At 37.0% G+C, this 20,189-nt stretch overlaps 1 protein-coding gene and 1 pseudogene across 1 annotated transcript; one reads left to right on the top strand and one right to left on the bottom strand.

The window, feature by feature from the left end:
• Positions 1-944: 944 nt before the first annotated feature.
• Positions 945-1,373, bottom strand: LOC127188386 (ubiquitin-conjugating enzyme E2 D3-like; annotated as a pseudogene).
• Positions 1,374-18,536: 17,163 nt separating this feature from the next.
• On the top strand, positions 18,537-19,460 carry LOC127188550 (olfactory receptor 4A5-like). The gene has a single exon (XM_051144984.1). The coding sequence runs from the start codon at positions 18,537-18,539 to the stop codon at positions 19,458-19,460; it is 924 nt and encodes a 307-aa protein (XP_051000941.1).
• The last annotated feature ends 729 nt before the right edge of the window (positions 19,461-20,189 follow it).

The following is a 20,189-nucleotide window of genomic DNA, read 5'->3' as shown; positions in this document are numbered from 1 at the left end:
GAGAGCTAGTAGTTGATCAATCATCCATTGACAAATCTCACCATTTATTTTTTAAATATATTTTATTACTTTATTCATATTACATCTCAATGGTTATCCCATCCCTTGTATCCTCCCATTCCTCCCTCCCTCCCACTTTCCCCTTACTCCCCTCCCCTATGGCTGTGACTGAGGGGGACCTCCTCCCCCTGTATACGCTCATAGGGTATCAAGTATTGGAAGATAGATTAACTAATATCTCCAAGCCTCCGAACAATTTAAATGAAAATTGTAAACTGTTTTTGAGATCTTATTTTGGAATACAAAGGATATTTGGTTTCCAGTTCCCATTCTCTGTAAAACAAGAACAGCTCATTCCTTTATTGACGTGCACTAAATCAGCACATTTTCTGTTCTGCTGATGCTATAATTCAATACCAGTTCTCCAGCCACATCAGTTATGAGCATAAAGTACATCACGTAACCTCAAATCTCTAACATCAGAAGGCTTAAGCAAGAATAAATGCTGCTAGAATAACGCTTCTTCCGTTTCCCTCCCCCTCAGATGGCTTCTTCAGCATGTTAGAGCAGTGAGGATTGGTTTAGTCTCATAGCCAAGTTAGAGTGAAGACATTGATCACATAATACACATGCTCCAGTTTTTAAAATTTTCTGAATCTTGGGTAACTCTTCTCTTGTATGTACTTTACAGTTTCTAAAAGCAGTTATTGTCCCAAGCTGGAAGAACTTACGTCTTCTCAGATGAGCATGTGAATGAATGGAGGGAGGTACACACACACACACACACACACACACACACACACACACACACACACACACAAATGAAATTAAAAAAGATGAGGTCTGATAGGGGACCAGTCAGATAAGAAATTTAAAAAAAAAAGGAACAGTAATTTACAGTTTATTCCAGCTAGAATGCAGGTTATTCTGACTTTAAGGTGGCATCACGTGGCATATTTTCGAGACCATTCCTGAGATATTCTGTTGTACTTATGTCTGTCTGTTTTATACATCCTTGCAATCTTTGCCACTCGGGGTCACATGGGTTTGGGTCACATAGCAGTGAACAAATGGATAAAAGAACTTTAGAAGTAGTCAAAGCAGGAGACCACTGTGATCCCAGAATATCAAGACAAATGCTGCCACTATTGTTAACATCTTGATGAGAAATTTTCATACAATGATAAGTTAAATGCAACCGTAGGTGGTTTGAAGGGGTTGTCTCTATGAAAATGAATTGTCAAAAAGAATACACCACCTTGGTATGGGCTGTCCTTAGGTCCCATAATTGTTGCTTGCCACGGAAACATGTGTTATCCAACTGGACCTGCAGAACGTTGTGCTGGAGAGTTATGGGCCACATCACAAAGTCCCTCATAATTTTTTCATATAATATATTTTAATATTATAAAAAGATCCTCCTTTCTTCCTCCTCACCCAATGTGATGTTCTCTATCTCTCCTTTCCCTCTCAAAACCAAACCAACCAACCAAACAAGTATCAAAACAAAAAGGTCTCCAATAAGATGAAAATATCAAACCAAACAAAATGAACGAAAATGTTCCCCCTCTTCCCCAGCAAACCAAACCGAACCAAACCCATAGAGCTCATATTCTGTTGGCCAACTACTCTTGAGCATGAGGCCTGCCCTTGAGTTTGGTTGATATATCCAATGACATTCCATTGGAAAATACTCTTCTTCTTGCAGCTGGTAACGTTATACATAGGTTTTGGTTAGGCATGGGACTTGTGTTTAGTCTCTTCTCAGTATTGGAATTTTTGTCTTGCTTGAATCTGTACAGGACGTGTGCATGCTGTCATAGTCTCTCTTAATTGGTAGATGATTCAGTGTTTGAAAGACACTGTTCCCTTGAACTCATCCACCACCTCTGGCTTTTACAATCTTTCTACAACTTCTTCTGAATAGGCCCCTGAGCCTTGAAGGGAACCATTAAATGAAGATATTCCATTTAGGACAAATGTGATGTTCTTAATCCTGAATGGTTTTCTTAATATAATTGATTTGGTGGACTTTAGGCTTCCTATCAATTAATTCTATATTTTCAGATGGACTAAAAATTTTCTTCTATTTGTAGTTTTCCTCCACTAATTTTATTTATTTTGAGTAAAAAAAATTCTAATGTAACTAAATATTGCTTGAAACAATTCTTTTTAAATGTTTTTAAATAAAATTTATTAAGATAATCTGTCACTCATGTTTTTTTGAAATGTGTAAGCATTATATGGTGGTAATGACTTACTTTTCATTTTGTTATCCCATATTATTTATTTGTATGTGGTGAGCAATTTATGATCTACTTTCTTTGCCTTGAAAACTGGGCTGCTTTTTCTTATTATTTTAATAATTGCCCCTTTCTTTTGCTCTAAAAGTATTTTCTTGTTTGATGGCATAGCATGTTATTTATATTTTATGATCATATTCTTTTTTTTTTTCAAGTTTGAATCTGAGTTTATTTTGGAGATAAGCAAGCCAGGTTTATATACACATTTTAGAATAGGGGTGTCTCTCATGGTTACATTATTTTTCCATACAATTCAAAAATACAGAATGCAGTGTAATTATGTTGTCATCAATCTCGAATAATCATTCTTAAGTCATTAGATTGGTATCAGTGCATGTGCCCTCTTTATCAAAGTATGATCATATTCTTAAGGGTTTCTTTCTATGTTCACATTCTTATGGGTTTCTTTCTAAAACGTTTAATTTGGTGAATTAATTTTTTTCTAATTTAATACTTTATTACTAGATGGCAATGAAGCAGGTTTTGAAAAATCAATAAATTATTTCCCATTAAATAATTTTATTCCTATTGGGACTCTAAATGAGAGACGCATGGGAGAATAGCAAAATAAAAGGATCCAGAGGGTCCTAGAAATCTACAAGTAGAACAATATGATAGGCAGATTTGGGCCCAGGGGTCCCGCTCAAACTAAGGCACCAGCCAAGGACAATACAGGAGGTAAACTTTAAACCCCTTTCCAGATCTAGCCAATGGTCAGAATATTCTCCACAGTTGAGTGGAGAGTGTGATATGACTTTCTCACGTACTCTGGTGCCTCACATTTGACCATGTCCCCTGGAGGGGGAGACCTGGTGGCACTCAGAGGAAGGACAGCAGGTAGCCAAGAAGAGACTTGATACCCTATGAGCATATACAGGGGGAGGTAATCCCCCTCAGGAACAGTCATAGGGGAGGGGAATAATGGGAAAATGGGGGGGAGGGAGGGATGGGGGGATACAAGGGATGGGATAAACATTGAGATGTAACAAGAATAAATAAATTAAAAAAAAAAAAGTTCAATTCTGAACTTCATATGGAAAAACAAAAAACCCAGAACCATTGAAGTGAAACTTTTGCCTTGCTGGGGCAATCTCTACTGGTCAGCTGTTGTAATAGAATGAGATGTGATTGAGAAGAGACCAGCATGATTGAGACTAAGGCTTCTGGGAAGTATTTCCTCATGATCAGCACATAGAATCTGTAATCCAGACAGGGCCAAGGCTGTTTTTCATTCTGGCAGCTCCACTTGATGACAGGCAAGATTTCTCAGGCTGTACAGGTTTTGAAGTCATGGCAAGGTCATGGAGATGCTGGTATTTGATGCTATGAGATACAAGGAAAGGCCGTTGGAAAAGGCAGCCACACTTGCAATAGAGACCATAAGACAGAATGTATCACAAAGTGGGAAATTTATCTTTATATGTGTTATCTTACATAGCACTTTTTGGTGAAATTGCACTTTTCAAGTCACTTTAAATTGGAACATTTGCTTTCTTACTATTGTGATAATGAAACTATTTCCAATACATTTATAAAAATAGTCTCTTCCCCTAATTAATTATAATCCATGTTCACTGTAATTTACGGGCAAGTGTCAACTTGCTTCAGTATTTTATTATTATATGTCAGTTAAGTATATTTTAACACAGTGAAACGTTTCTCATTTAACACCTTTATTAAAACATACTCCAGTGTTGCAGTAATTTCAATGTTGGCAAAAATATAATAAGTTTATAGACTAGAACAAATGAAATATAAATAATTTAAAAAGTAATGACTTCTTCAGGACCCCCAAAGATTCTTTTGTGGGAAATTATTTGTTTTATTAATTCTTTGCATTTTTTGTTTCATTTTTGTTAGTGTCATAATGTTAATGAATTTTCTGCGTTCACTGTGTTTTGTATTTGTCTTGCTATTGTTTTGCTAATGTCCTGATGTGTGTAATTGAATTATTTATTTGAGTCCTCTCTGATAATTTGATGTTGTCACTTCAGATTGCTTTCATCGTAAATAAAGGTTTTTGCTGTTAAATTTTCTTTAATTTTAAGACTCATTTGGTTTCACTCTTGATTGCTATGGTGGCCCATTTACCACTCTGTAATGTATATAACACACTCCATAAGTTTGTGAGAGTCATTTCATTGTGGTTATATAGAATATAATGAAATATTTCAATTTTTAAAAAGTAAACAATTGTTTTGTGACCTAATATATGCTATATTTTAGAGAATGTTTTGTTAGCTGCTGAAAAATGTGTCTTCTGTAGTTTTTTGATCAAATGGCAGTTGGTTTCCTTTGTATTTTAACAAGTTAGTTATTATGGATATGAATGGAGAAAAAAGATAGAAGAAAAATGCAGTAATGATAGTTGTTACATGGGTAAGCCTGGAGGACAGTATTCTCAGAGAAATAATGTCCTCAATGAACATTTATTACATTCATTTTCAATATTTTTAAATTTTTAATAAGTTATATTAAGATTTTGGTTGATTCATAAACTATCACGAATTGTATTATCAATACCTCCTACTTCAAAATATCCTGGGGTTTTTACCATGAAGGCTGCAGAGAGGTCTATTAATTCATTCTCAGAAATATGGAAGTTTCCTGACATATAAATATTTTAAATGCTCTTATCTTATAGAATCTTCATTCAGATAGGCTGAAAGCATTACTAGTACTTATTTTTAAAGAATTATTTTTTTAATTGAGATTTTTAAAAATTAATTTATTCATATTACATCTCGATTGTTAGCCCTTCCCCTGTTTCCTCCCATTCTTCCCTCCCTCCCATTTCTCCCCTTCTCCGTGACCAAGGGAGACCTCCTCCCCCTATATATGCTCTCAAAATATCAAGTCTCTTCTTGGTAACTAGCTATCCTTCCTCTGAGTGCCACCAGGTCTCCCCATCCGGGGGACATGGTCAGAAAAGGGGCACCAGAGTTCGTGTGAGAGTCAGATCTCACTCTCCACTCAATGGTGGAGAGTATCATGTTCGTCGGCTAGGTTTCCCGGAACGCCACGGATCTGACAAGGCATCAGCTAAGCGTTGGTAATAGCAGCTTTCAAAAGGATTAGGACAACATTGCAGCTTTAAGAAATGGAAGAATTATTTTTTAAAGAATTATTTATTATGTATACAATGAACTGTTGTATGTACTCCTTCAGGCCAGAAGAGGGCATTAATTACATTGTAGAGGGTTGTGAGCCACAGTGTGGTTGCTGGGAACTGAACCCAGGAACTCTGGAAGAGCATACAGTGCTCTTAACTACTGAGCCATCTCTCCAGCCCCACATTACTAGTTCTTTCATTTCAGTTCGAAGAATAAAGAGAAAATGATTTTTGATCATGTGTAATTTCTCTTCCATTGATAGTAAAACCTTCAGAAATCTGATCATTTCAGAGGATTTTTTCCCCAAAGCAATATGCACTGCGTATCTTTACTTACTAACTGGCAAGGGAGGCATAATTATAGATGTATGTGTTCCATATGATATTGGATTTATCCTTTGTTATATAACTGAAAATAATTAAGCTTTAGTAGAGCTCATCTGGCCTCATGACCCATAAGATTCTACTTGTAAATAAAGACCACACTTAGAGATACTGACTAGAGCAGATAATGAGTCTAATTATAGAAATAAAGTGGAAGTTCTAGCCATAGCTCATTTTAAAATACTATGAGAAAACATAGACAGTAGCCTACATGATATAGACATAGAAAAGTGCTTGGTGAATAGGACACTCTTTGTCCAGGAATTAAGGTTAACAATTATCAAATAGAACTAGAACTTCTCAAAACTAACAGTCTTCTGCATAACTAATTAAAAAGGAATGAGCCAGGTGTGGTGGCGCATGCCTTTAATCCCAGCACTTGGGAGGCAGAGGCAGGTGGATCGCTGTGAGTTTGAGGCCAGCCTGGTCTACAAAGTGAGTCTAGGACAGCCAAGGCTACACAGAGAAACCTTGTCTCGAAAAACCAAAATTAATTAATTAATTAATTAATTAATTAGGAATAATCTGACCTTTTGACAGCTGTGCACTCTTTTATCTCCCATGAGCACATACCAGGTGGATTTTTTTCTTTTTTTAATATAGTTTATTAATTTATTCTTATTACATCTCAATGGTTATCCCCTCCCTGTATCCTCTCATTCTTCCCTCCCTCCCACTTCTCCCCTTCTCCCCTCCCCTATGACTGTTACTGAGGGGGACCTCCTCCCCCTGTATATGCTCATAGGGTATCAAGTCTCTTCTTGGTAGCCTGCTGTCCTTCCTCTGAGTGCCACCAGGTCTCCCCATCAAGGGGACATTCTTCACAGTTGAGTGGAGAGTGGGGTCTGACTTTCACATGAACTCTGGTGCCCCACATTTAATCCATTTTAAGATGAGCTAATTTACTTACATTTGAAAATCTGAAGCTAGGAACCACATATTAGAGATAACATGTATGCACCCTTTGTCTGTCTTCCTTCCTTCCTTCTTTCCTTCCTTTCTTTCTTTCTTCTTTCCTTCCTTTCTTCCCTTCCTTCTTTCTGTCTACCTGTCTTTTCATTTTTACAGATGAATATAATCTATAGTGAATATGTACACAATTTAATTATTCATTAATCTATTGAAGAACATTAGGTTGCTTCTATGTCTCAGCTACAATGAACAGGGCTCAATAAACACTGTTGAATAAGCAGCTGTTGGGTATGATGCTGAGTCCTTTCGGCATGCATCAAAGATTGGTATAGATGTTTCATATGGAAGATACATTTTTATTTCTTGAAGATTCTCCATCTGATTTCTAGAGTGGCTGTATCAGTTTGCATTCTCAGCTGTGAGTGAAGTTTCCTCTTTCCCTGTAACCTCACCAGCACTTGCTGATGATTGTTCTATTGATTTTAGCCATTCCAAATTAGGCAAGGTCACATCTCAGAGTTGTTTTAATTTAAGGATGATGAACAGTTTTGAGGTGTTTCTTAATATGGAAAGAGGAAGGTGGATAAAATGCCAAGTGTATGTGGAGAAGCCACAGGTAATCACACAATTATCTACTTACCTAAAAATCACCTACAATGCAGTAAGTCAGTATATAAATATACATATATAGTTTAAATTTTAAAAATATCATCAGTGTTAACAACGCTTCCTTCAAAAGCCAAAGACAATAGCCTCAACACCAGGCATGAGAAGCCCTTTTTTGAGTTGTTAGTCTGTGTTGTATTAGAGACCCCCAACACTTTACAAGCTTGACTACTGCCCCCTAGTTACTCTCTAGAGGTAGACAGTAAGTCCATGTTCCTGAAGGCACCATGCACTTTAGGTGCAGGACCCAAAGAGCCTTGTACTGGACTGACATGCATACCTACTTCCTGAGGACTAGCTTTCCTGGTACTAGAAGGCTCAGGTAAGATGGCTGAAGAGAGAATAAAAAATATTGCTAAGATCCAGAAAATCAGGGAGTTTTATGTGATACTATGTCTTCTAGTAATATCAGAAGATGAAAACTATATTTATAAACATATTTTCCCATAGACCAGTTCTGGGAACCAGTGAAGAAGAGCAAAGAGAAGGTATTGGTGGTTCTGAGGTAGGGAGAACTGAGCAGCTGGTGAACAGCTGGTTAAGGGAAACCAACTGTTGGTGAACAACTATCTGGAGGAACTAGTTGTTGAAGAGAGATTGAGGACCAGAGGAGAAAAGAAATATTGAGACCCGGGCATAAATTGTGCTCCAAAAACTGAAAGGTATTGTAGCCCAGGGGAACTTTATTTTTCTTCTGCTTTTTCCTTCTCAGCCACTTGTTTACTCCTTGGGCTAACCCCAGTTCTTTATTTAAAATAAAGTTTAGTTTTTAATTACACATTATAACATGATTTTCTCGTATTTTACAATCAATCGGGCATTTAAAAATCAGCAGAGCAAGAAAACAGTCTAACAGAAATACAAACAGTTCTATATAACCTACAATAAAGCATAGAGCAAAAACCAGTCCATTTCTAAGCAATGGTCTTCATGACCTGATTATTATTTCTTAAACAACACTCAGGAAAGTTTAATCATAAAATTTCCCAGGCTAAAGCCATTGTGTTTACATGATTGTTATAGCAACAAAGCTTGAAACTAAATGTTCTCAACACAGAAAATATTTGACTTACTTCCAGTCCCAAACCAACAGGTGTGCTATCTAAACCTAAGCTTAGATAAAATAGCTTTAAAGCATGACATTCCAAGCCCACCTTGTGTTGCATTCAAAGCAGATTCTAAAGAAACATTTCTACAGCTAATAGTATCTAGCCAGGTACTGTTATGTCAATGTCATAACTTTCTTTCATAGTCAGAACCAAGACTCTATAATTGTCTCCAGCCTTTGGCCAGATGCTTTCTTTCAACAGTCTCTGTGGTAAAAGGTTTTTCAGTGTAAATTTCACTAGGGCTGAGAAACAAACAAACAAACAAAAAGATCATTTTAGGAAAAAAAGTTGATTTTAAAGTAGTATTTTGGTAAAACTACACCAGGGCCATACGTAATATGTAGGGACAGTGGTGATCAGCTGGAGATATTTGGAACTTTGTCAAGCAAAGCCTCAACAGCTGTTCTGGATGTTTAAGGACCATGCTGGATACTAGGAGGTCTTTGGAATTTGGCCAAGCAAAGCCTCTATGACTTGTCCTCATGCCTATGACAATATTTTTATTCATATATATATATACAAATATACTTGTATATTCTTTTTTAAAGATTTATTCATTTATTTATTATGTATACAATGTTGTGCCTACATGCACACTTGCACCCCAGAAGAGGGCACCAGATCTCATTATAGATGGTTGTGAGCCACCATGTGGTTGCTAGTAATTGAACTCAGGACCTCTGGAAGAGCAGTCAGTGCTCTTAGCCTCTAAGCCATCTCTCCAGCTCCATACTTATATATATTCTTATTTATTTATATACAATTTGTATATAATATATTTGTATATACTTATACAAATATGTTTATAACAACAACTAATGAGAAAGAAATGACAATGAATTTTAAAGAGAACAAAGAAGAATATATGGAAGAGTTTAAAGGAAGAAGAGGGAAGGAAGAATGATATAATATATTAAATATAACCAAATAAATAATTTTGAAAAATTAGAAACGTAGTTATAATATGGCAGTGTGGAGTATATTTCTGAAGTGCATGGAATTATAATACAAAAGAGATGCTGAATGCTCAAGAATATTAAATCTAGATCAATAGCTAAAATTTGAAATCAGCACAAGTGGGTCTCACCAGATTATAAACAGAATGGGTGGTAGCTTGAAACAAAAGGTGAAGGTCAACTGATACGAATGGTCTATGTGAGTCTTTATTAAATTGTTAAAAAAAAAAAAAAAGCCCTACATCCTTGGAAGTATTGCCAAAGTCTAGATTTGCATTTTTTTCCATTTATTAAAGGCTTGTCTGGCTGAGCAAACGGGAAAATTACGTACATGAACTTGTTATTTATTAGGCACTGTCCTTAGGATGAGTCCCAGGTGATTAATCAGTGAACTCAATTGTGTGTCCTTTGACCACACTTTTACCATTTAGAGGGAAATTTTCAACAGATTTCCATATGGAGTTTACTTTCCAATTTGGGAGGTTCCTTTGAGAAATAAATTGTCTTGTTTTTCTTTAGATGAAATGAAATTATTAAAAAGTATTAAAGTATTTCTTAACCCTAAAAGTACAATTTGCTGGTTAAAATATATAGATGGTCATGTGCTTCTTTAATAACTTTATTTTTATTTGAACAATAATAAAATCTTTGCAATTATAGGTATAAAGTCATGTGTGATATTGTTCAAAATACGAATAAAATTTGAGGATATTATTCTAAGAGAAAGTGACTATATAAGCAATTATTACAATGATTATTATATAATTATATGTGATTATTATGTAATTATAACTATCTAATAATTGATAGTATGCATTTAGCTAACACCCAAGCTGTAATAAATTGTATTTTCAATACCATTAAACCAAAAATTATTTTCTAGGTTCTACTGTAATTTATTTTCTCTATAACTCATTGAATATAATATGGAATTATCAAGCACAAAGGAAAACATGTATCTGTTGATATTTGTAAATGTCATTTTTATTTTCTCAGATGGAGAAATGAGATGAGAGCTGTGCCCAGTCCTTTCTAGCTCTTTCTGAACCCACCTTGCCTGGTTCAACTCTGCTGTTTTGGCCTAAACTCCTCTCCAAGCTAACTGATTCAAACTGGTTTCTCTTGGGTTCTGATTGAATTGCTCTGCCTGGCCTCAAATAAATTCTGGCAATGTGTTTTAATCTTCTGGCTCCTTTTAATTCTCTAGCTTGTTCTGTCTTCACTTGTGTGTAGCTTATTCACTCTGCAACCTGTCTGTGTAAAACTGTAAAACTGGTAATCAACCCTTGGTGAAAAAAAAAAAATTTCTCTTTCATGCACTGCTCTTAAGTAGCCCCTCTTTCCCATCTGGTTCTCATGAGAGTTGGGCGTATCCTATCTCTGACACATTCTGTCACTCTGATTTGTTACCTTTTCTGCCCCTCAATTAGACATCACTTAGTCACTATCAAACACGCCCTCTTCCTTCTATAAACTAACCTTACCTCAATTGTTTCTGATTATAGGTTTGTACTAAGGGTGTGTCTGTATTCCAACCAGATCATATTGTAATACATAGCATGTCTGTATAATAGCCAGATAATATAGACCTAGAAGGATGTGATCCCTTGCCAGAGCAGCCATGTTGCTGGATTAAAATTCCTCTACAGATATTCTCAATGCATCTCTCTATGTTAATAATGCTTAATAATATGTTGTGATTAACTTATTTTTTGCTTTTATCTACTTGGTCCTCTTTGATGGACATATTTCTCTCTAGGTTAAGATAATTTTCTTCTATGATTTTGCTGGAGATCTTCTTCACACAACTTCATTGTGCTGTTCCTCTGTACAAACAGTTCAGAGGTTAGGTCTGTAAAAGGTCTCCCCAAACTCTCCCATATTCTCTTTATATCTTCTTATTGGCCCTTATTGAAAAATAAATTTTCTCTTTCATCGCTGACTTTGTTTTCAACATGATTCATTCTGTTGTTGAGGTCTTCCACAGACATGTTAAATTGGCTTGTGGGTTTTTTTTTTTCAGGCATCATTTCATATTGCATTTTACAGCTTTCATGTATTGGATTGACTTTCTTATTACATTAATATATTTGTCTTTCCTCTCATTGATTGTTTAATTATAATTATAATGATTTTTAAAATGTTTTCTTTGAAAGGTCTTCCAAGTAATTTTCATTAAAGTAAATATGACTCTCTCTCTCTCTCTCTCTCTCTCTCTCTCTCTCTCTCTCTCTCTCTCTCTCTCTCTGTGTGTGTGTGTGTGTGTGTGTGTGTGTGTGTGTGTGGTCTTTATTTCTTCTTTAGAATTTGTGCATCTGAAGTTAGTTTATTTGTTGAATTATTCATTCATTAAAAAGCTTTTTATTGATTCTTTGTGAATTTCACACCATGTACTTGAATACCTCTCATCTCCCCATCCCTTTGTATCTACTCCCTGCCCTTACAATCCCCCCACCAATAATAAAATAGAATTTTAAAAAAACTTGTAGAAGCTATAGTGTGTCACACAGTATACCATTTTGGTCACACATCTTTACTTGCAAATGTTCATTCGTCTGTTTCAAGGCTCCTGGCTTCTGTAACACTATCAATACAGGGATCCTCACAGGGACTTCTTTCAGGATGTACTGTTATTGCCTGCGTCGTGGAGATCTGCTGCTTAGGATCTGCAGGATCAGCCCTTTCACTCATTCCAGCAGATCATAAATGGTGTATTTATTGGAGTGGGCTAATTCAAAGCCCTGGATCTGGGCCTGAGAGGTAGCTGAATTGGTCAGTCCACCAACTCTTCTGTGCCCACACCACCAGGGTGAGTCAGCTCTCCAGCAATGCCCAGGATAGCTAACCCAGTGCTACACCCAGCAAAGGACAGGTACAGCTCTCCTGTTCTCACGTCCTTGGGGCTGCTCATCTGAAGCCCAGCCACCAGAGTTAGTTCTACTGTGCTGCCCAGGTAAGGTGCAGGGCCTGCTCTGCTTTCCCTAGTGCGGCAGCCAGTGAGGGGCTGGGAAAGCTCTCCTGAACTCATGACCTCATGGCCAGCTTTCCTGCCTAGTGCAGGCGGTGAGGGGTGAGGGAGTGAGGGCATCTCTCTCTCATCCAAGACACCATACAGTAGAGGTGGGAGTAGCTCCTACTTGCCCACACCCTTGGGACTGGCTTCCCTGATCCCACAATCAGGGTCATCTTTACTGTGCTGCCAAGTTGAGGTCCAAGGGACTAGCTCTCCCAAGTGTGGTGGATGGTGAGGTGTGGGGCCATCCCATCACATAGCTTCAGACAGCAGTACAGACTAGGGATATCTTTATGGCTTTTGGTGATAACATGGGCCTGGGATTAGACCCTGCTGCTATAGGATCACCAACCCAGACATGACTTTGGCAGTAGCATGGGCCTACGTGTCTCCATAGCCTCAGGTGGAAATGCAGGCCAATCAGATCAGCATGCACCACCCCCTAGTGGTGTCTACAGCCTTCAGATATCCACATGATCTCCAGTGGCAGTCCTGATCCTATACATCTGTTTGTACTTTTGTGATAACTCAGGCCACAGACATAGACAGTGATCTCGGTTGCAGCAGTATCATAACCCTTAGTGGCAGCCCAGGCCAGGACTTCACCATGACCTCCTCAGACCTTTGCCTGTCCCTCGGTTGAACACTGCTCAATCTCCAGCTCCACCTGTCTCCACATACATATACACTATGGAATACTACTCAGTTATTAAAAACAAGGAATTCCCGAAATTTGTGGACAAATGGATTGAGCTAGAAATGATCATAATGAGTGAGTTAATCCAGAAGCAGAAAGACTTAAATGGTATATACTCACTTATATCTGCATACTAGCCCAAGGGGCATGTCCCACAAAAGCCTTCACTTACCAGGAAATTGGGACAGAGGGGAGGACATTCTTTTGGAACTCTAGATGAGAGAAGCATGGGAGAATAGCAAAGTAGAAGGATCCAGAGGGTCCTAGAAAACTACAAGTAGAACATTATGATAGGCAGATCTGGGCCCAGGGGTCCCTCTCAAACTAAGGCACCAGCCAAGGACAATACAGGCGGTAAACTTTAAACCCCTACCCAGATCTAGCCAATGGTCAGAACAGTCTCCACAGTTGAGTGGAGAGTGGGGTATGACTTTCTCACGTACTCTGGTGCCTCACATTTGACCATGTCCCCTGGAGGGGGAGACCTGGTGGCACTCAGAGGAAGGACAGCAGGTTACCAAGAAGAGACTTGATACCCTATGAGCATATACATGGGGAGGAAGTCCCTCTCAGGAACAGACATAGGGGAGGGGAATAAGGGAAAAATGGGAGGGAGGGAAGAATGGGAGGACACAAGGGATGGGATAACCATTGAGATGTAACAAGAATAAATTAATAAAAAAAATTTTAAGCCCCTCAGATTTGCTTTCTCTTCCATATCTCTACTGTGTACTCCATCTTTCCCATCTTTCCATTACACATTGTCCATTCTAGTGGTGGCAGGTGCTTGGGTGTCTCTTCTGCCTGCTCTGGGTCAGTGTGCCTGGGGCAGGAACTTTTGTGTCTTTCTTCCAGCCTCCCCACACTCTCCCTTATAAACCACATGCTTCTTTTGTAGGAAGTGTTTTACAATATTCAGTAATAAGATAATTAATAGGAAGGCTGTGGTGCCAATTTCATCTGTTTGTATGGCATTTGGGACTACAGCCTGTATCCAAGGTCTTCTGTTTGTTGGTTACAGTTTTGATGTGTTCAGCAGCCCATTTTAGGAGTTTGGAACAAGTTTCTTCAACTAGTATAGCCTGGTCCTGAGTCAAAAGGCTGCATAAGTTGAATGGAGAATCTCAGTAAGCAGGTAGCAGGACTCTAGGTCTCCTGGTAACCTGAGGTAGGTGGCGATTCCATGGTTCAAAACATGTTGAGGTCTGTAGGTACCAAAGGAAAAAAGAGGGGCCAGGTGGGGGTGCTAATTTCTGGAAAGCAGCTGTGTCTGAAATGGAAGGAGGGAAGAAGATGAGAGAAAGGCATTGAAAACTGCAAAAGAAAAAGGTCAAGTCATCTATAAAGACAGTCCCATTCCAAGAATACCTGACTATTCAACAGAAACCTTTAAAGGCACAAGGGTCTTGAAAGGTAAGTTTGAAGTCATGAAAGAACACAACTGTTAGCCCAGACTGTTTTACCCAGAAAAGGTATCCAGGATAACAACAGACTAAAAGATTTTGTGACTACTAAGCCAGGCCTACAGAAGATACTAAAAGCAACACTTCAGTTTTTGCAAAAAATGATCATCTTACCTAAGCAATCACAGGGAACAAATAAAAATGCCAGGATTTAAAAAAAATCAAAGAGATCTGAGAAAATGTCTCAAGGTAACTTTTTATGAGAGCAAATACACATTTTGAGTTCCTACAGCATCGTCTAACATAGCGATGCCTTTAACTTCGTTCGTATTGGCTGTGACCAAAAGTTCCCTGAGTGGTCTGTAAAGATAGAGCGAATGGCTCCACAAAGAAACCGTTCTCCATCTTTCTGTGATAATTGTACCTTTAGAAATATAATCATGCCAGATGCTTATTCCACAATAAATGTACACATCTGTGCATCTTTTCATACTTACTAATAAGAAAGGAGCAATTGCAGATATATGAGGAGTTTGTATATATATCCATCTTCAACCTAGGTTTACAATGGACAACTTTTAGGCCATAAGACCTTTGTGACCCAGAAGATCTGATTCGTAAATAAACACATAATGACATTTGCTCACTGGGTCTGATAACAAGTGTGGTTACAAGGATAACACTGTAAGCCTAGAAACTGTTCCTATTGGAAAGTAATCATTTCTTTCATATAGAAATAGCTGTTCAGTTAGCAATGGCTTGAGGTTAAAGAATTTAATGAATGAAATAAAATCATGATAGCTTCATCTCATAGAGACTCAGAATTCAAACAACTCTACTTCTTCCAAATTACAGAATTGTGACTGGCTGTCTTTTCAAAGATTATGTGGTCAGCTACTGAAGTTCTAATTTCTCTTCCTTAGAATCTCAGTGCTTCTTGGGTAGAGTCTCTCTCACTGTCAGAGTAAGGCTGTCCTCTGGAAGGTGCAGCTTGGTAAGGAGACTGGGCTAGCTTTCCCCTTTAGACTGATTTATACGTACTTGCCTTACGTTAGTGTGTCATAATGGTTAATGGTTAGTTACTAATCATCTTAGTGTAGATTCTTTCTGTCATATTATGAGTTTATTCATGTCCCTTGGCATTTAACTACTTTCTTTTTTTTTTTTTTTTCAATACCTGAGCCTTTATCCTCTGGAGATTATTCGGGGAAATAAATCTATCCAGGGGAGATTTCTCCATTTGAATTTGCTCCAAGTATTTTAACAAACTAATTTGTAGTGGTCTTAAAGTCTTTATTTTGGAAATAGTGATGATGCAAAGAATTGTCAGACCATGAAAAATTATCTACACACACAAGTGGATGTCGCAAGAGATTTCTGAAAACTCACCTATCCTTATTGGTATTTAGTTCTTGAGCTGTCAAATTTTCTATAAATGTATATCAGTGCTTAAAGAAGTTTGTACAAAGTACCAACTGTATTGGATGGTATTCTTTAGATATAATCATTTTTATAAGTGGAAAAGAAGATAATTTGGAAGAATTTTGAGTGAATAAAAGACTAAAGAGGTATCTCTCAACTTGAAAGAAAACTTTATCTACAGCTTTGCTATGAGATTAATCTGGTTTTCCTTTGTTAGATAAAATGTTTAATAGTAAAGCTATTAATAAATAGAATTTATTCTCAATCATAAAATCAAGGTCTCTTATGCTGATTCACTAAAAGGAGAAAAAGATCACATAACTAGCATTACTTAATTTCTTATTTTTTCATGTTGTTGTTCATTTGCAGCATCAGAAATGGGCTTGGGGAAATTTATTTTAACTTAGGTGGTCAATTTCACACATAGTTGCCCAACTATAACAACTTTACTTTTTCATAGTTTCATAGCAAATAAATTTATTCAGATGCTTTTATACAAGCATTGATATTATATTTAGGTGTTTTATGTCTGTTTATACTTAACAGCCTTCTTTATTACAATAGGTCATGACTTTTTCATCAAAGGCAAATCCAAGATTTGAATTTTTGAAATCATGTGTTGGGTTGTACCAGATGAATATTTTTTATGTTTTGAAGTACATGTATTTTTTTAAAAATTCTCATCGTCTTATGAGAGCCATACAAATAGGGAAAGTAAAAGTGACAAATACAAAAGTTAATTGGAGCATACTTATGTACAGATTGTTTTCACAGTCGCACATAAAAATCGTTATCTGTTGTATGTGAACAATGAATGGAAACTAAAATTTTACTCAGTTTTATAGATTATACTTTATGTGATATTTAACAGATACAGAATATTTTTTATATCTAAAATTACATATGTCATGTGATAGAGTGTAAGGGAAATTGTCATTTGTTCTTAAGGACTAGTGTAAGTTTTTGTATGTACATTTTAAAATGGTGCCAGACAATGTGTTAGTGTGTACATGCATCAAAATTGTGCTCAGGTTGTCCCTCACAAACTATCACATAGATTCATGTTTTATTATATCGCTAAGTTTCTACCATTTCTTAAAAACTGTATTAAATTATTTTAAGAAAAGTTTTAATGGATAATATCTAAAATACAATCAAACTATTCTACAGTTTTATAGGACTATTCTTTGAAAATTTTGTGATCAAACTTAAGCAATCTGCTTTGACTGTATTGTGGTAATTATTAAACTGGCCATAGGTGATTTGACCCAGTGGAATTCAACACTGGTATTTAATGAAAGTGAAGGCACAAAACCTAATAGGAAAGATGACACGCAAGGGTGAGTACTGGACACAGGGTTTCACTCTTAGGTCACTTAGCGTACACAAACCAGAGCTGTTTTCTGGATGTAGCGTCTACAAATTCAGATCTGAAGGACATAGGCCATTATGAGAATGATACACACTGAGGCAGCATCAAGTCTGGCTTCCCAAGAAAACATCTCATGTCCCTTCACTATGAAATCCATTCAAACAGTATCATCTTATTTACTTGTTTGTAGATAAAAAGCCATCCTTCCACAGGTAAATAGTTTTTGTACCTATCAGCGGAAAAGTGGATAAATCTTGGGACACACATATTAATTTACCACTGGCCAAGGATTGGCTTTTCCTGTTAAGATGCCCCTTTCATGGATGTAGACACTGAATTTATAACTGAGCCCTTTCTCCCCAGGAAAATGATTAAAACCAATAATGCATGTTCTCTACCTTAGTTCTCTATTTCTGTTTTCTCCTGTTTTACTACCTATGCCATTTAAAAATGAGAAAAAGCTGACTTTTCATATAGTAACTGATGTAATCCAGTGTTAGAAGATTACTGAGTTATTTGAAGTTCATAATATCAAGGATGTGTGGTCAGAATCCAGAGAAGCGCCATAAGAATTAATTGAAATAATTGCTATATATAGAAATGTGACAAGTGCATTTGTAGTTACTTGATGCAGGTTAAAATCATACCTCTTTAGATTTCATGACAGTTCTACACAGACTTAGTCTTTTGAGAAGTGCAGGTCATACACTTGTTAAATTATCTTCGCAATGAGCTTCATGCTTCTAGAAATCAGTCATATTTTGATCATCATCTTATCAGATAAATCAACTTATAAATTAATTTAAATATTGAGGTTTATGATAATGTAGAAGACAGATTTCTGAAAAGTAGGCATTATTTTTCTGTCACTACTGACAACCGTTATGGTACAATGTATTTTAAATAATTCTCAATTTATGAATGATTATAATACATAGAGCCAAAGAGGTCATGAGAAACAGAGTACTACTTGATAAGACCACCATAGGGAAATAAAAAATTCAAAGAAAATTTTTATTTAGATTTTTGATGAAACCAAAGACTTGTTTACTGAATTCACATTGCAGTTCATCACTGTAGAAGCCAAGGATGAAGATGTTCTCCGTGTCACAATAAAGCCATGCTCTTAACTTCACAGCAGGGTCTGTTGGAGCTGCCGTTTCTGATACAATCCACTAAGAAGGACAATGAGAGAGAACAGTAATATTACAGAATTTATCCTGCTGGGCCTCACTCAGGATCCTGCTGGGAGAAAAGCATTATTTGTCATGTTTTTACTCATCTACATTGTGACGATGGTGGGCAACCTGCTCATTGTGGTGACCATCATCACCAGTCCTTCCCTGGCCTCCCCGATGTACTTCTTCCTTGCCTCTTTATCGCTCTTGGATGCTCTTTTCTCCACTGCCATCTCACCCAAGTTGATTATGGACCTACTCTGTGATCAAAAGACCATCTCCTTCACAGCTTGTATGAGCCAGCTCTTTATAGAGCATCTATTTGGTGGTGTTGATATTGTCATTCTGGTGGCGATGGCCTACGACCGTTATGTAGCCATCTGTAAGCCACTGCACTATTTAGCCATCATGAATCGAAGGCTTTGCGTCACTTTGTTGATATTCGCCTGGACTGGAGGTTTTACACACTCCCTGATTCAAATTGTCTTTGTGTACAACCTTCCTTTTTGTGGCCCAAACGTCATTGATCATTTCATTTGTGACATGTCTCCATTACTGGTACTTGCCTGCACAGACACCTACTTCATTGGCCTCACTGTCATCGCGAATGGTGGAGCCATGTGTATTGTGATCTTCATCCTCCTCTTAGGCTCCTATGTGGTCATCCTAAGGTCTCTTAAGACTCACAGTCAGGAAGGGAGGCGCAAAGCCCTGTCCACCTGCAGCTCCCACATCATGGTGGTTGTCCTCTTTTTTGTTCCATGTATTTTTATGTATGCCAGGCCGGTTTATAACTTTCCTATTGATAAGTGCATTACCGTTTTTTATACAATTATCACTCCCATGTTGAACCCTTTAATATATACCTTGAGAAATTCAGAGATGAAAAATTCTATGGAAAAGCTTTGGAGTAAAATGCTGCCTGCAGATTAAAATGGAAAGTCTCCCTGTTGAAATTACATTTTTCAAAATTGTGAACAAAATCAACTAGGAACGATTCTTACAAAGGATGACACCATTTATTAACTGTATTATCTAGGATGCTTTTCTTTATGCAAATATTTTGAAAATGAATCTTTCCTTTTAAGATTGTAAACAAAAGGCACGCGATTTTGCCGCATTGCAGAACAAAACTACATTTCTCATGAACATACTTGTTCTGTTTTGAAATTTAAAAGGACTCATTCTTATAAATTGAGAAATGATAACACAATGTTGGATTCATGATCACTCACATTAATCTCTTCTGATCTTTCTAGGATTATGACCTAATAGACACATTTCTGGAACTAAAAGAAAGGTTTGAGTTAGCAATCATTCATCAACCCATCTCAACAGCACAGTTGGGCAGTACAATGTGCATATTCCTTTAAGATGGCTTCCATTCCTCCTGTCGGAGTCTCCACTCTTCCAGCTCAGGTTTTTGGATTGAAGATTATATTGTGCCTCGTTTAGGACACTAATAATTTAGGATACTATTAATAAATAGTTTGTTAGGTGCCATGCAGCTGGTAATGAAACCAGATTCTAGTTCTTAAAGGCTACACTAAAATTGTTATAAATAACTTTTTACAGTCTTCTTGACTATTTAACACATTCTATTTTCCTAGCTTTTAAAGAATTGTTTCTCAAGCTGCTTAATGGTGGTGAAATAATTGACAA

This window comes from Acomys russatus, chromosome 4, assembly GCF_903995435.1.
Source record: "Acomys russatus chromosome 4, mAcoRus1.1, whole genome shotgun sequence".
NCBI classification, from domain to species: domain Eukaryota; kingdom Metazoa; phylum Chordata; class Mammalia; order Rodentia; family Muridae; genus Acomys; species Acomys russatus.
Note: the sequence above shows the minus strand (reverse complement) of the source record. Positions and strands in the feature narration are given on the sequence as shown.

What these genes read in the sequence shown, in the direction of transcription:
- LOC127188550 (XM_051144984.1), top strand. Translation starts at nt 18,537, where the DNA reads ATGAGAGAGAACAGTAATATTACAGAATTTATCCTGCTGGGCCTCACT.